We start from the raw sequence: 14,265 nt of genomic DNA on the forward strand, positions 1-14,265 counted from the left end.
AGTTTTTTTTTGTGGAGATGGGATCTCAATCTGTTTCCCAGACTGGTCTCAAACTCATAGGCTCAAGCAATCTTCCCCTCTCGGCCTCTCAAATTGCAGTGGTTACAGGAATCATGAGTCACCGTGCCTAGCCTTGTTGCCCTTTTTAGACTTGTACCCATCAGGGGTTGCAACCTTGACACCTGGAGTTCAGCCTCACTCTCTTCCCTTCACAGGTTCTCCTCCCTGATGGTCTATAAGTTGCCTGTTGAGGATGTGCGACCTTTATCACAGGCTTTCTTCAAATTAGAGATAGGTAAGAGTGACTGTTTAGAGACAAAATTCTGGGAAATGGATAAACCTAAATCTGACATAAAACCAGTATTTAAAAAATACATAAACATAGAATTATGCTATCACATCATTAATACATTACTAAGACTGCTAATCCAGTGTGTTTCAATAAGGGGTGATTTGGCAATATCTGGGAAGATTTGGGGTTCTTACAAGTGGGGACAGAGAGGTTGGATGCAACTGGTTTCTAGTGGGTGGAGGCCGGGGATGATGCTAAACACCCTACAACGCATTGGTCATCCATCACAGGAAAGAATGATCAACCAAAATGTCATTAGTGCTGGGGCTAAGGAACCCTACTGTAATTGAACAAGGCTCTGGGAGAAAGAGACCATTGCCATTGACACTCAGGCATAGATTATCCACAAATTCATACAAACAGAAACATATGAATTTGTTTTTTGCCTCTATGTATTGTTTGATAGCCATCTATTAATAGATGCAGATAAGGAGGTTCCTGTCTCTGTTTAGGTGTGTTAATCTGTGACTCATTTTAGACCCTTGGATTTTGGTCTTTGCATACTGCATCGATGTATCAGGGGCTTGGTTTTTCCCTGTCATGTTAGTGTATGAAAGCTGATGAGTTAGTGTATGAAACCTCATGCCTCTTCTTGAGATATACTTTCTGGCTTGTCACCCACCTTCATCAGAGGCCTCAAGCATCCTAGATTTTTTTTTTTTTTTTAGACAGAGTCTTGCTTTGTCACCAGGCTGGCATGCTGGAGTAGTGCAGTGACACAATCTTGGCTCACTGCACCTCTGCCTCCTGGGTTCAAGCAATTCTCCTGCCTCAGCCTCCCAAGTAGCTGGGACTACAGGCACCTGCCAGCATGCCCAACTAATTTTTGTATGTTTGGTAGAGACAGAGTTTTACCATGGTGGCCAGGATGGTCATCCTAGCTTTTAATGAGATTCTTGAGACAGGGTTAGGATCACCCAAATAGGTTTTCGTTTCACTTTCTCATCCTGTTGGTCAATCTCACCCTGTGGTCTATGTGGCCATTTTTTACACTGACCACACTGACCATTATGTCCCAATGGCTGGTTGGCATCTTTCCAGTTGGAAGGATTCCACAGTGAGACCAACAGGAAGTATTTTATAATGGATTAGGAGCAGAGATTGATGTTTCAGGAAGGCTGCCTCCCTAGAGGCTTTTTAAAAAAAGCCTGCATGAGTAGATGTTTCTGTTTCAAAAGTGTTCCCTCCCACCTCAGATTCCCTCTGCAGTACTTAATTTGCTAAAAGTGAAGTTCTCATTCAGGGGAAAAAACAACTATTTATCAGAATTTCTTGCTCCAATATGTGAAGATGACACAAAGTACAAAATGTGGAGATGTAAGCTAGCATTTTTTCCTCCAAATGTTCTTGGACACCGTTACATTCTCAGGTGTGATACACTTATTGAATGGGCTAGGCACAGTGTCGTCCAAGCAAAATGCCTGCTCCATGGCAATCCCTTTGCCTTGTTGCATAGATTCACTCTTTCCTACCACCAATCTCTTCTGGGTAATGTAAACTCCAGCAAAACCCTAGCCTCACATGCCCTTTCCAGGTCAGGCTTGCCTCAAATTTGGAGACCTACAGCTAGGAAGGTGAAATGATCAGTTTTATGTCTTTTCTTTCTCTATTTCTTCCATGACTCATAAACGAATGTTTTGGACCTCTCCAGGGTGTAGTGTAAGAGGAAAAAAGAAAAGATAATATGGCATCAGAGCTTGATCTGATCATTAGAGCTATGATATCACATTGGGGTCTCCAGTATAGAAATGAAGAATTGCTGGCCCTTTCTTTCACTGGGTGCTTTTATGGGTTCCTTGATGACTTTCTTTCCCCTCTCATCTATTACCTCTGACTACAGCTCCCTGGAGTGGGTGATGCATCCTGATTTTGGCTCCTGTGACCACCTGGCAGCCCCTGAGTCCCTTCCTTGAAACCCCTTTACCTTTCCAGGTGATCTTCTCAAGATACCTCCCTTTTGAAATCCATGAGAAACACACAGCATCTTTGCTTCTCTAAACTCTACAAGTGCAGGGAAGTCAGCCACCCACTGCATTTCTTCTTCACATGTTTCCAGATATAAGATAGGGACTAGTCCTATGTCCATGGAAAGAAGAAAGAAAATGCCACAGCAGTCTGACACTGTCCAAAAGAAATATTTGCCTTCCAGTCTCATTTTTCTATTCATTATCTTCCTCTTCTTATGTATCTACATGGTTGGGGTCTCAGTCATAGTTCAAATTGGTATCAGATGGTAAACTCAAAATAGGATAATTCAAGGAACTTGTGTTTGTCAGAAGACTCTATTGGGGGAACCCCACCCCCGATATTTAACGTGGGTTCTTTTCTATTTCCCTAAGTGTCAGCTGGTCTGAGAAATAAAGGGAAAGAATACAAAGGAGAGAAATTTAAAAACTGGGGGTCCGGGGAAGACATCACATTTCGGCAGGTTCCGTGATGCTCCCCAAGTTGTAAAACCAGCAAGTTTTTATTAGCTATTTTCAAAAGGGGAGGGAGTGCATGAATAGGGTGTGGGTCACATAGATTACATGCTTCACAAGGTAATAAAGTATCACAAAGCAAATGGAGGCAGGGCGAGATCACAGGACCACAGGATGGGGCGAAATTAAAATTGCTAATGAAGCTTCGGGCACACATTGTCATTGATAACATCTTATCAGGAGACAGGGTTTGAGAGCAGACAACCTGTCTGACCAAAATTTATTAGGCAGGAATTTCCTCATCCTAATAAGCCTGGGAGCACTACAGGAGACTGGGGCTTATTTCATCCCTTCGGCTTTGACCATAAAAGATGGCCATCCCCACGGGGCCGTTCATAGGCCTACCCTCAGGGGCACATTCTCTTTCTCAGGGATGTTCCTTGCTGAGAGAAAGAATTCAGTGATATTTCTCCTATTTGCTTTTGAAAGAAAAGAAATATGGCTCTGTTCTATCCGGCTCACTGGCAGTCAGAGTTCAAGGTTATCCCTCTTGTTCCCTGAACATCGCTGTTATCCTGTTCTTTTTCAAGGTGCCCAGATTTCATATTGCTCAAACAAACATGCTCTACAAACAATTTGTGTAGTTAACACAATCATCACAGAGTCCTGAGGCTACATACATCCTCCTCAGTTTATGAATATGATGGGATTAAGAGATTAAAGACAGGCATAGGAAATCACAAGAGTATTGATGGAGAAGTGATAAGTGTCCACGAAATCTTCACAATTTATATTCAGAGATTGCAGTAAAGACAGGTGTAAGAAATTATAAAAGTATTAATTTGGGGAACTAATAAATGTCCATGAAATCTTCACAATTTATGTTCTTCTCTCGTGGCTTCAGCCGGTCCCTCCGTTTGGGGTCCCTGACTTCCCGCAATGAGACTCTTTGCAAAGGTACATGAAACAGTGCAATTACCTGAGACGAGAAACGGTAGAAGTGTTACCATTCTTATGTCCAAAGGGACTAAAAGAGGAAGCGGTGACCTGAACTTGAGGGTAGAGTCATGTAGAACCTACTACCTTGAGAGAAACAAGGCACACACTTGGTGTCAGGGAGGAAGTGAAAGAATAAATGCCTTGACCTCCTGTATCCCCTGTCCTTCCTGATGGGCTTGCCATTGGTGACATCCACCAGAAGACATCTGTTACATCAGCCTTTGGAGTAGACAAGAATGAGGGCTGGTATAGAGGGGTACGTGGTCATCATCTAGCACAGAGGGTACCATCTCTTAGCTTGTTCTGCACAGGTGCTCTGGAACCTCTGATATTGCTTTCCAGTTTTGTGGTCCCTCTGCCAATACTCTAGACCAATGGGATGGAGTTTTCCTCCTGTTATATGACTATATCATGCATTTGCCTTCCCATATTTAGTCTAAGAATACTTATTACCTTATCTTTTATGTTTAAGATCTACTTGCATGTATTTGGGTTCATAACTTGGTATAACTCACTGAGAAAAAAAATAGAATTCCTAATGTATGTTCATTCTTATGCAGTTAAACAGAACTTCGACCTGGAGGAGTACAGCCTTTCACAGTCTACCCTGGAGCAGGTGGGTCATTTTTAGTGATTCTATGTCATCCATAGAATATACATGTATAATGCATTCACTTGGAGCTGCAGGAGGCAGTATGGCATTGTTCTCCTCTCTTTACTGCTTTCCTTCCTTTTAGGTTTTCCTGGAGCTCGCCAAGGAGCAGGAGCTGGGTGATCTTGAAGATGACTTTGATCCCTCGGTGAAGTGGAAGCTCATCCCTCAGGAAGAGCCTTAAAGCTCCAAATACCCTATGTCTTTCTTTAATCCTGTGACTCTTTAAAAGATAATATTTTATAGCCTTAATATACCTTATCTCAGAGGTAGTACAAAATGCCTTTGAAACTCATGCAATAATTATCCTCAATAGTATTTCTTACAGCGAGACAACAGGGGATGTCAGTGAGGGCGATGGTAGGGCATAAGGCTAAGCCACACCACGCAGCCTTTGTGCCAGCAACCAAATCCCATGTTTCCTACTGTGTTAAGTTCAAAAATACATTCATTATAGAATTGTCTACATTTCTGAGGATTTCATGGAGAATGCTTAATTTTCTTTCTCTGAACTTCAAAATATTAAATATTTTCTTATTTTTTAATTAAAGTATAAATTAAGACATCCTATTGACTTCCGGGTAAGGGGAGTCAATTGATTACCCAGCAGCACAGTATTTGCTTTTTATAATTCACTTTTTAAATACTTGTTCTTAATTCACTGGTTTTCCTTTTCTGGCATTTTTCAGAGTTTAGATTGTGAGTCCATGTTTTGTCTGTTGTGCCTTTAAAGGAAATTTGAAATCTGTATCCTTCTACTATAATGATGGGTTGATGGGTGCAGCAAACCACCATGGCACATGTATGCCTGTGCAACAAACCTGCACATTCTGCACATGTACCCCAGAACTTAAAGTATAATAAAAATAAATAAATAAATAAATAATTTCAGTAAGAACCTAAATGATCAAGTTGAACATAATATACACATATATATGTATGTTATATACAAGTTTGAAACATATTTCTGTTTTTCTATGTTTTTTTTTATGATGTAAGGGTATACTCTTATGCAAAGAATTAAAACTTCATAGGTCTTAATTTCCCATATCTCTATGTATTATGACCTATCCAACCGGTAACCCTATAAACACCTTAAAATAAACACAATATATGTGTATACTCTTATTTAGGTGAGTTTTTGTTGTTGTTAATACTATTATTATTGCTATCTAATTGAACACTTGAAAGCAGTTGTGTGAAAGACCTTGACTTTGATTTTAGTTGTTTCTTACATTCTGCTAGTTTTTAAAAATAAAATGCTTCCATCAACCCGTGAGAATATTCGTATGAGACCTTGGGCCAAGGGCCCCAGACTTCTTTTTTTTTTTTTGAAACAGAGTCTCGCTGTCTCCCAGGCTGGAGTGCAGTGGTAGGATTTCGGCTCACTGCAAGCTCCGCCTCCTGGGTTCACTCCATTCTCCTGCCTCAACCTCCCAAGTAGCTGGGACTACAGGCACCCACAACCATGCCCGGCTAATTTTTTGTATTTTTAATAGAGACGGGGTTTCACCGTGTTAGCCAGGATGGTCTCGATCTCCTGAACTCATGATCTGCTCACCTCGGCCTCCCAAAGTGCTGGGATCACAGGCATGAGCCACCGCGCCCGGCCCAGACTTCTTATTTTTTTAAAAAAGAGACATTAGTACTGATCCTACTGAGTCACTTGATTTTTATAAGTCACAGATGAGTTGATACAAGTCAATACATTGAAAACTGTACTTCACTTTACATATATTAGTAGTAGAGTAAGTGTTTGTTGCAATGAGCCAAATTGCCAAAGACTGTGCCATTATCATTGTATATAAGGCCTGTGCCTTAAATAAGACTTGATTTTATAAAACTGAGTTCATCCACACTAATGACACTCAGACTCAGGGCTTCAGTGAAGCATTTTTCAACAAGAACATGTCAATGTGCTATATGGTAGGAGCTGATGAAGAAATGCTTACATCATTTCAGTATTCTAAGAGTATGTTCCCAAAGCTAAAAAATTGCTAATAATAATCTCAGTGAAAGTGTGTTAAGCAAAGGATTATATCCAACAGTTCTATAAAAGAAACTGAAACAGTAAACTTGAGCCACATAAAAATTCTAGAGCTATAGTAATTTTGGAAGCATAGTATGATAATGGCAATATTATCATTATTTATACGACTAAGAATACACATTATAATTGGGTTGTGAACATATATTGATTATTTTATGCAATATTCATAATAACATTACCAACAAATATTCTTATTTATATTTGGTGCTGTGAGAGGCAGAATTTCCAAAATGGCCCAGTAAAGATCTACCTGTCTAATCTCTGGACCCTAAGAATATGACACAATATTGCTCCATTGTCTCTGTTATGTTTCATGACACCTTTGACGTTAGGAAAGAAAGATTATCTGTGTGGGCCTGATGTAATCATCTGATCCCTTAAATGTAGAGAGCTTTCTTAGCATGGTGGCAGAAGGGGAAGTCATAATGATTTGAAACATGAAGACTTGTTGCTCTATGTCTGTTTTTGAAGATGGGAGGGCCATGGGGAAGGAAAGTGGGTGTCCTCTACTGTAGTAACTTAAAGAAACAAACAAAAGAAAAAAAAGAAAAAAACCTGAACTGCCACAGACCACCGTGAGGTATTAAGATATAGAGATTGTTGAGATTTAGGGGTTGGTTACAACAGATAGTCAGCATTACATTGACTAGTAGAGTAGTTCATGCCAAGAAAACAATGAAAGCAAAAACCTAGGGTAAGAATTTCTCAAGCATGCAGGGCACTGATGCAATTGCAATTGAACTGTTCCATGCTTCCTATTGCCAATCCTTACCTGGTGCAGAACTCTGCAAGTGTGATCCTTCCTACTGTTTTCCCACGTGGTTATCTGTGTTGACTCTCTGGCTGGTGGATACTTCCTTCATTCTCAGTGTATTCACATTGCATCAACCTGAAAGTGTCTAGCCAAGCAATAGTAACTTGCCTATTACTAGTGCTAAAATAAATTATCTTCTCGTTTTGATTTACTGAGTTATATTCATGGAAATTTCAAAGCAAAAGAGTTGAAATCTTGTGCTAAAATCACTGTCTTGACCGGGTGTGGTGGCTCACACCTGTAATCCCAGCATTTTGGGAGGCCGAGGTGGGCAGATCACGAGGTCAAGAGATCGAGACCATCCTGTTCAACATGGTGAAACCCGTCTCTACTAAAAATACAAAATTTAGCTGGGTGTGGTGACACACACCTGTAGTCCCAGCTACTCGGGAGGCTGAGGCAGGAGAATCACTTGAACCCGGGAGGCAGAGGTTGCAGTGAGCTGAGATCCCACCACTGCACTCCATCCTGGTGACAGAGTGAGACTCCATCAAAAAGAAAAAAAAATCACTGTCTTGAAATGAAATTCTTATCATAAGTTGGTGGAAATATTTTAGTATCTCCTCCAAACCCCTCTTTGGACACAATCAAACGCAAGACACAATGCCTTTGGATGAGTTTATCCTTTAACTTAATATTAAAAAACTAGGAAGAAATATCCCCACCTCGATTAAAAGTTATATTGCACAAATGTTTGGAGTATTTGAAATAGAAGGTAAGAATAACTTATTTTGAGGCCTCAATAGATGAAAATATTACAAGGATTATAAAGAAATAATTTTAATGATACTTAGTTTATTCTTATATGAGATGTGAGTTTCTCAACAGTGGCACGATTGACATTTTGTATTGGAAACTTCTTTGTTGGAGTGGTGGTTGGGGAGGCTGTTCTGTGTATTGTAAAATATTTTGCAGCATCCCTGGTCTCTTATCCACCAGATGGCAGTACCACTCCCCAAGTGTTACAACCCAAAATATTTCCAGAAATTTCCAAAATCTCGCCTAATCCGCTATATTTATATGTTACTTAAACCAACTGCTTGATAATTTTATCTTGAGTAAAAAAAATGAGGAATTCAGAACAGTTGATCTCCTTTATTTAGGAATTTTGGTTTCTGTGCTTAGCACAATCAGCCAACCTGCAAAAATTGTCCTTTGAGAACAAATCTAGTAAATTAGCAATACAAATGTTCAGTAATTAATAGAAATGCCTATAGACAATGGAATACATTTTGTTTGAAGTTCATGTCCCTTTGAATATTTTCAAGACGGCACAGGCCTCAGTAAGGTCACATAATAATCTGTGGATTATTTCTGTGAGGGAAAAATAAAGACCTCAACAAACTGTAGCATATACTGAATCAGCAAAACTTCTGACAAAGCAAGTGTGGCAAAGACTGTTGAAAATAAAATGAGGTCTCTCTTTCTGGGGTGGCACTGTAAAAAGCCATTCCTTGAGTTGTCTTGACAGGAAAGGTTAATGTTGAAGCAGATGTGTTAGCTTACAGGGAAAAAAAGATCCTGACTCAGCACTGACTCCTCACATGAACCCTGGGAGTGCACTGAAGCCAGCGCTACAAAATTATCTTAGAATTCTTGGCAGAAAAGGACCTCGAAGGCTGGGTACATGCCTGTAATCCCAGCACTTTGGGAGGCTGAGGTGGGAGAATTGCTTAAGGCCAGGAATTTGAGACTAGCCTGGACAATATAGCAAGACCCCATCCCTACCAAAACACACACACACACACATCTTTTTAATTAGCTGAGCACAGTGGCATGAACCTGTAGTTCCAGCTACTCGAGAGGCTGAGGTGGGAGGATGGCTTGAGTTCAGGAGTTTGAGGCTGCAGTGAGCTATGATTGCACCACTGCACTCCAGCCTGGGCAATAGGTGAGACTCGGTCTTTTAAAAAATAAAAATAAAGGACCTCAGCGATCCTACTGTAATTTACTTGTTTCACAAATGTAGAACCTGACAGATTTTATTACTTGCTCTTACAGAATAGAGAGACATTTATCTCAAGTCGCAGTAAACTTTTGCACACTTATTTTTGGGAAATGCAGTATAGAATATAAACTCAGTTTTAATATCTCTGTTTACATATAATAAAATATAAGACTGTAACTAGAGGCTGGATAATGGCTTACAGTTCTTCCCTCACTAATAGATGCACAGTAAATCATAATGAGTTTGACCAAGAGAAGAGTCTCTTTTATGATTGGCTTAGTTTGAATTTTTACTCTTCCCTGTCTAGTTTCATGCTTTCCTAGAACCACACTGCCCAGTCCTTCATTTAGGACTTCATTTAGGTTAACCATCCTGGCTAACATGGTGAAACCCTGTCTCTACTGAAAATACGAAAAATTAGCTGGGCGTGGTGGCGGGCACCTGTAGTCCCAATCGTGAGGCTGAGGTTGGAGAATTGCTTGAACCTGGGAGGTGGAGGTTGCAGTGAGCCAATATTGTGCCACTGCACTCCAGCCTGGGTGACAGAGTGAGACTCTGTCTCAAAAAAAGAAAAAAATGAAAGAAAGCAAACCCTTTCTAATTAACCACATCAAGTTTCTGTCTACTGAAATCATCATTAAAAGTCTAAGACTCCCAGATTATCCATCAGCACTAGAGATCTTATCTTCATGTAGTCTTCTCATCCTTAGATCTTTGTCTTCCACTTTGTTCAATCCCACCCATCTGACAACCACAGACAGCTGAGCCTTAGCTAATAATTCAACTTCATTTGGAAGGTGTAAGCCTAGGGCAGTGAGTGTAAGAAAAAGGCGGAGAAGGTAAGGAAAGACATGAAATAGATTTTATGTGTGCTGCTTGGCTGGCTACTACTCCATCATGAGCTGAGAAAAAAGCAAGCCGGTTGCTAAGCCAGTATGTCCACTCACTTCATAGGATTTCTCTGGAAGTGGGTACTTGCAGGTGTAGTCCATGGAAGAAAAAAAGAAAAGTAAATTTATCTTCCAAGCAATATCCTATTTCTATTTTCCTGTTGTATAAGGTTTAGCCCACAGGGTATTAGTTTTCATGCTTTTTAAAGATTTCCCCCTTGGGAAAATGGATCCCATACCTGATTGGGTGTTGTTAAGTCACAAATTGATGGCCAGCCCTTATCAATACCACTTGGCAGGCGGAGAATGGAGGCCACTAGACCCAGGGCTACCCCTAGGATTACAGTCCTTTTGGAGAGCTCTGCAAGAGCACCAGCAAAGGGGGATATGGCAGTACTGGCTGGCAGGTGGGTGGTGGTTTTCTAAAGAAGGAGGTGGGGCTGGGTGCGGTGGCTCCCATCTGTAATCTCAGCACTTTGAGAGGTCGAGGAGGGTGGATCACCTGAAGTCAGGAGTTTGAGACCAATACAGTGAAACCCCATCTCTACAAAAAATACAAAAATCAGCCAGGTTTGGTGGCAGGCATCTGTAGTCCCAGCTACTCAGGAGGCTGAGACAGGAGAATTGCTTGAATCCAGGAAGTGAAGGTTGCAGTGAGCCAAGATCATGCCACAGAACTCCAGCCTGGGCAACGAGTGAGACTCTGTCTAAACAAACAAACAAAAAAATTTAAAAGGAGGTGGGAGGGGATATCACTATCTTATATAAATTGAAATGATTATAAGGGAATACTATGAGTAAATGTTTGCCAACAGATCAGATAACTAAGGTAAAACAGATAAATTCATATAAACTCACAAACTGGCAAAACTGACTCAAGTCGAATAGAAAACTTGAACAGACCTATAACATAAAGAGATTAAATTAGTAATTTTAAAACTTCCTAAAGAAAACAAGTTCGTGCCCAGCTGACTTTACTGGTAAATCCAAAGATATAGTTAAATAAGAATTAATACCAATTCTTCTCAAACTCTTCCAAAAAATACAAGAAAAGTAATACTTCCCAACTTCCCAACTCATTTTATAAAGCTAGTATTACTCTGATAACAAAACCATACAAAGATATCACGAGAAAAAGAAAACGACAGATCAATATCTTTCATGAGTATAGATGCAAAAATCCTCAGCAAAATACTAGCAAAAACAATTCAGCAACATACAAAAAAGATCATATACAATGGCCAAGTGGGATCCATCTCATAAATGTCAGTGGTTTAATATCCAAAAAATCAATCAATATAATACATCGCATTAATAAAATAAATATCAGACAAAATCAGATGCGTTAACAAACAATCCCATCAAAAAGTGGGCCAAGGAGGTGAATAGACAATTCTCAGAAGAAAATATACAAATGGCCAACAAACATATGAAAAAAAGCTCAACATCACTAATGATTAGGGAAATGAAAATCAAAACCACAATGTGATACCACCTTACTCCTGCAAGAATGACCGTAATAGTAATAATAATAAAAATAGATGTTGATGTGGATGTGGTAAAAAGGGAACACTTCTACGCTACTGGTGGGAATATAAACTAGTACAACCACTATGGAAAACAGTGTGGATATTTCTTAAAGAACTAAAAATAGAATTAGCATTTGATCCACCAATCCCACTACTGGGTATCTACTCAGAGGAAAAGAAGTCATTACATGAAAAAGATACCCGTTCACGCATGTTTATAGCAGCACAATTCACAATTGCAAAAATGTGGAACCAGCCCAAATGTTCATCATTTGGGATAAATGATGGATTTATTTATCAAGTGGATAAAGAAACTATGGCATATATTCCATCATATGATTGGCTACTCATCAGCCATAGAAATGAATGAATTAATGGCATTCACAGCAATCTGGATGGGACTGGAGACTATTATTCTAAGTGAAGTAACTCAGGAATGGGAAACCCACCCTCGAATGTTCTCATTCCTAAGTAGGAGCTAAGCTATGAGGATACAAAGGCATAACAATGATACAATGGACTTTGGGGACTCGGGGAAAAGGTGGGAAGGGGGAGAAGAATGAAAACTACAAATTGGGTTCACTGTATACTGCTCAGCTGATGAGTGTATCAAAATCTCACAAATCACCACTAAAGAACTTACTCATCTAACTAAATACCTCCTGTTCCCCCAAAAACCTTTGGAAATTAAAAAAAAGTTAAAAATAAAATAAGTATGAAAACTACAGTCACTTCAATTGAAACAGAAAAACATTTGACAAAATTCAACATTCTTTGATAAGAACAACAGCAATGTAGGAACAGAAGGGAATTTTTCCAACCTAATAAAGGAAACCTTTGGAAAATCTGTACCTAAAAACATGCTGATCAAAAGATGAATGTTTTCCTCTAGATCAAAAACAATAAAGGGATGTCTGCTATCCACTTCTATTCAACATTGCACTCAATATTTTAGCTAGGTGGTTAGTTAAGGAAATGAAATAAAAAGGATCCACTTCAATAAAACATCTAAATAACACTTCCCCAAAGAAGTTGTACAAACAGTCAATAAGCATATAAAAAGATGCCCAATATCACTGGACATTAGGAAAATGCAAATCAAAACCACAATGTGAGACCACTTCACAGCTACTAAGATAGTTATCAAAAAGACAGAAAATAACAATTGTTGGTGAGAATGTGGAGAAATTAGAATAGTCATGTATTGCTGGTAGGAATGTAAAATGGTACCACCACTTTGGCAAAGTTTGGCAGGTCCTCAGGATGTTCAACATAAGGTTACCATATGACAGCAATCCCCCACCTAGGTATATGCCCAAGAAAGATAAAAACATATGCCCACACAAACTTGTGTGTGAATGTTCGTATAGTATCATCATTCATAGTAGCCAAAAAGTAGAAAAATCCCACAGCCTGTCAACTGATAAGAGATTAAACAAAATGTAGTACATCCATACAATCAAATATTATTTAATAATGTAAAGGAATGAAGCAGAGGTACATACTCTAACATAGATGAACCTTGAAAACATTGCACTAAATGAAAAAGCCAACAACAAAAGGCCATATATTTTATAACTCTATTTATATGAAATATCCAGAATAAACAAATTATTCGAGACAGAAAGCAGATTCTTTCTGTAGGATAGTTCTTTATAATATGATGAAAGTCAGTGATGTGGTTGGCTGTGACCTCACCCAAATCTCATCTTGAATTGTAGTTCCCACAATTCCCACATGTTGTGGGAGGGTCCTGGTTGGAGGTAATTGAATCATGGGGATGGATCCTTCCTATCCTATTCTTGTGATAGTGAGTAAGTCTCATGAGATCTGATGATTTTATAAGAGGAAATTTTCCTGCACAAGCTCTCTTTTCTTGTCTGCCACCATGTGAGACATGCCTTTCAACTTCCGCCATGATTTTGAGTCCCCCCCGCCAACCCACTCAACACTGTGAGTCCATTAAACCTCTTTCTTTTGTAAATTGACAAGTCTCAGGTATGTCTTTATCAGCAGCATGAGAACAAACTAATACAGTCAGTCAACCAAGTACAGCTGACGCTTCTCTGACACAGGACCTGGCTTGTAGTCACTAAAAAAGGAATTTTTCCCAAGAGCGATCATGTAAATTTGATATTCAACAGGCCAAGGATCACAATCTCTCTGGAAAGCAGAGTTTGTAGGTCACTTTCTTCAGATGTCCCAAAAGTAAGTTCTTTTTTCTGTTTTGTTTCTATTATGCAATTATAAATGATTCCATATACTAAGTGCCAAACATCTCTAGAGAAATTATTTTTAAAACAATGAATTAATGTTTCTGAATAATGACTGATATAGTCCACAAGAAAAAAAAAAACTTGGTTAGTAATTAATTTTTGATTTTTTTAACTATTATATCATGTTAAGACAAAAAATGTGAATATGTGAAGAAGTTGGAGATTTTATGGGTTGATTATGAAGAACTTAGTAAATCTTTTAGATGCATTTGATGTGTGGCTATGAATGTGACTGCATTTACAAGTCTGAGTTACAAATATACACACACACACATATATATATATGATTTTATTGCACAGCAATTCACAGGCATTTTATATATACTTTCTATTGC

General features: G+C 39.1%; 1 protein-coding gene across 2 annotated transcripts in view; it reads left to right on the plus strand.

Annotated features, from left to right (window-relative positions):
- ABCA9 (ATP binding cassette subfamily A member 9) overlaps window positions 1–5,700 on the plus strand; it is a 90,106-nt gene extending 84,406 nt beyond the window's left edge. For both annotated transcript variants that reach the window (XM_050765011.1, XM_050765012.1), the window contains 3 exons: window positions 216–295; window positions 4,332–4,387; window positions 4,509–5,700. In XM_050765011.1, the coding sequence (XP_050620968.1) occupies window positions 216–295; window positions 4,332–4,387; window positions 4,509–4,607 (235 nt within the window). In that variant the 3' untranslated portion in view covers window positions 4,608–5,700. The remainder of the gene's footprint in view (window positions 1–215; window positions 296–4,331; window positions 4,388–4,508) is intronic.
- The last annotated feature ends 8,565 nt before the right edge of the window (window positions 5,701–14,265 follow it).

The sequence above is a fragment of the Macaca thibetana genome, chromosome 16 (assembly GCF_024542745.1).
Source record: "Macaca thibetana thibetana isolate TM-01 chromosome 16, ASM2454274v1, whole genome shotgun sequence".
NCBI classification, from domain to species: Eukaryota; Metazoa; Chordata; class Mammalia; order Primates; family Cercopithecidae; genus Macaca; species Macaca thibetana.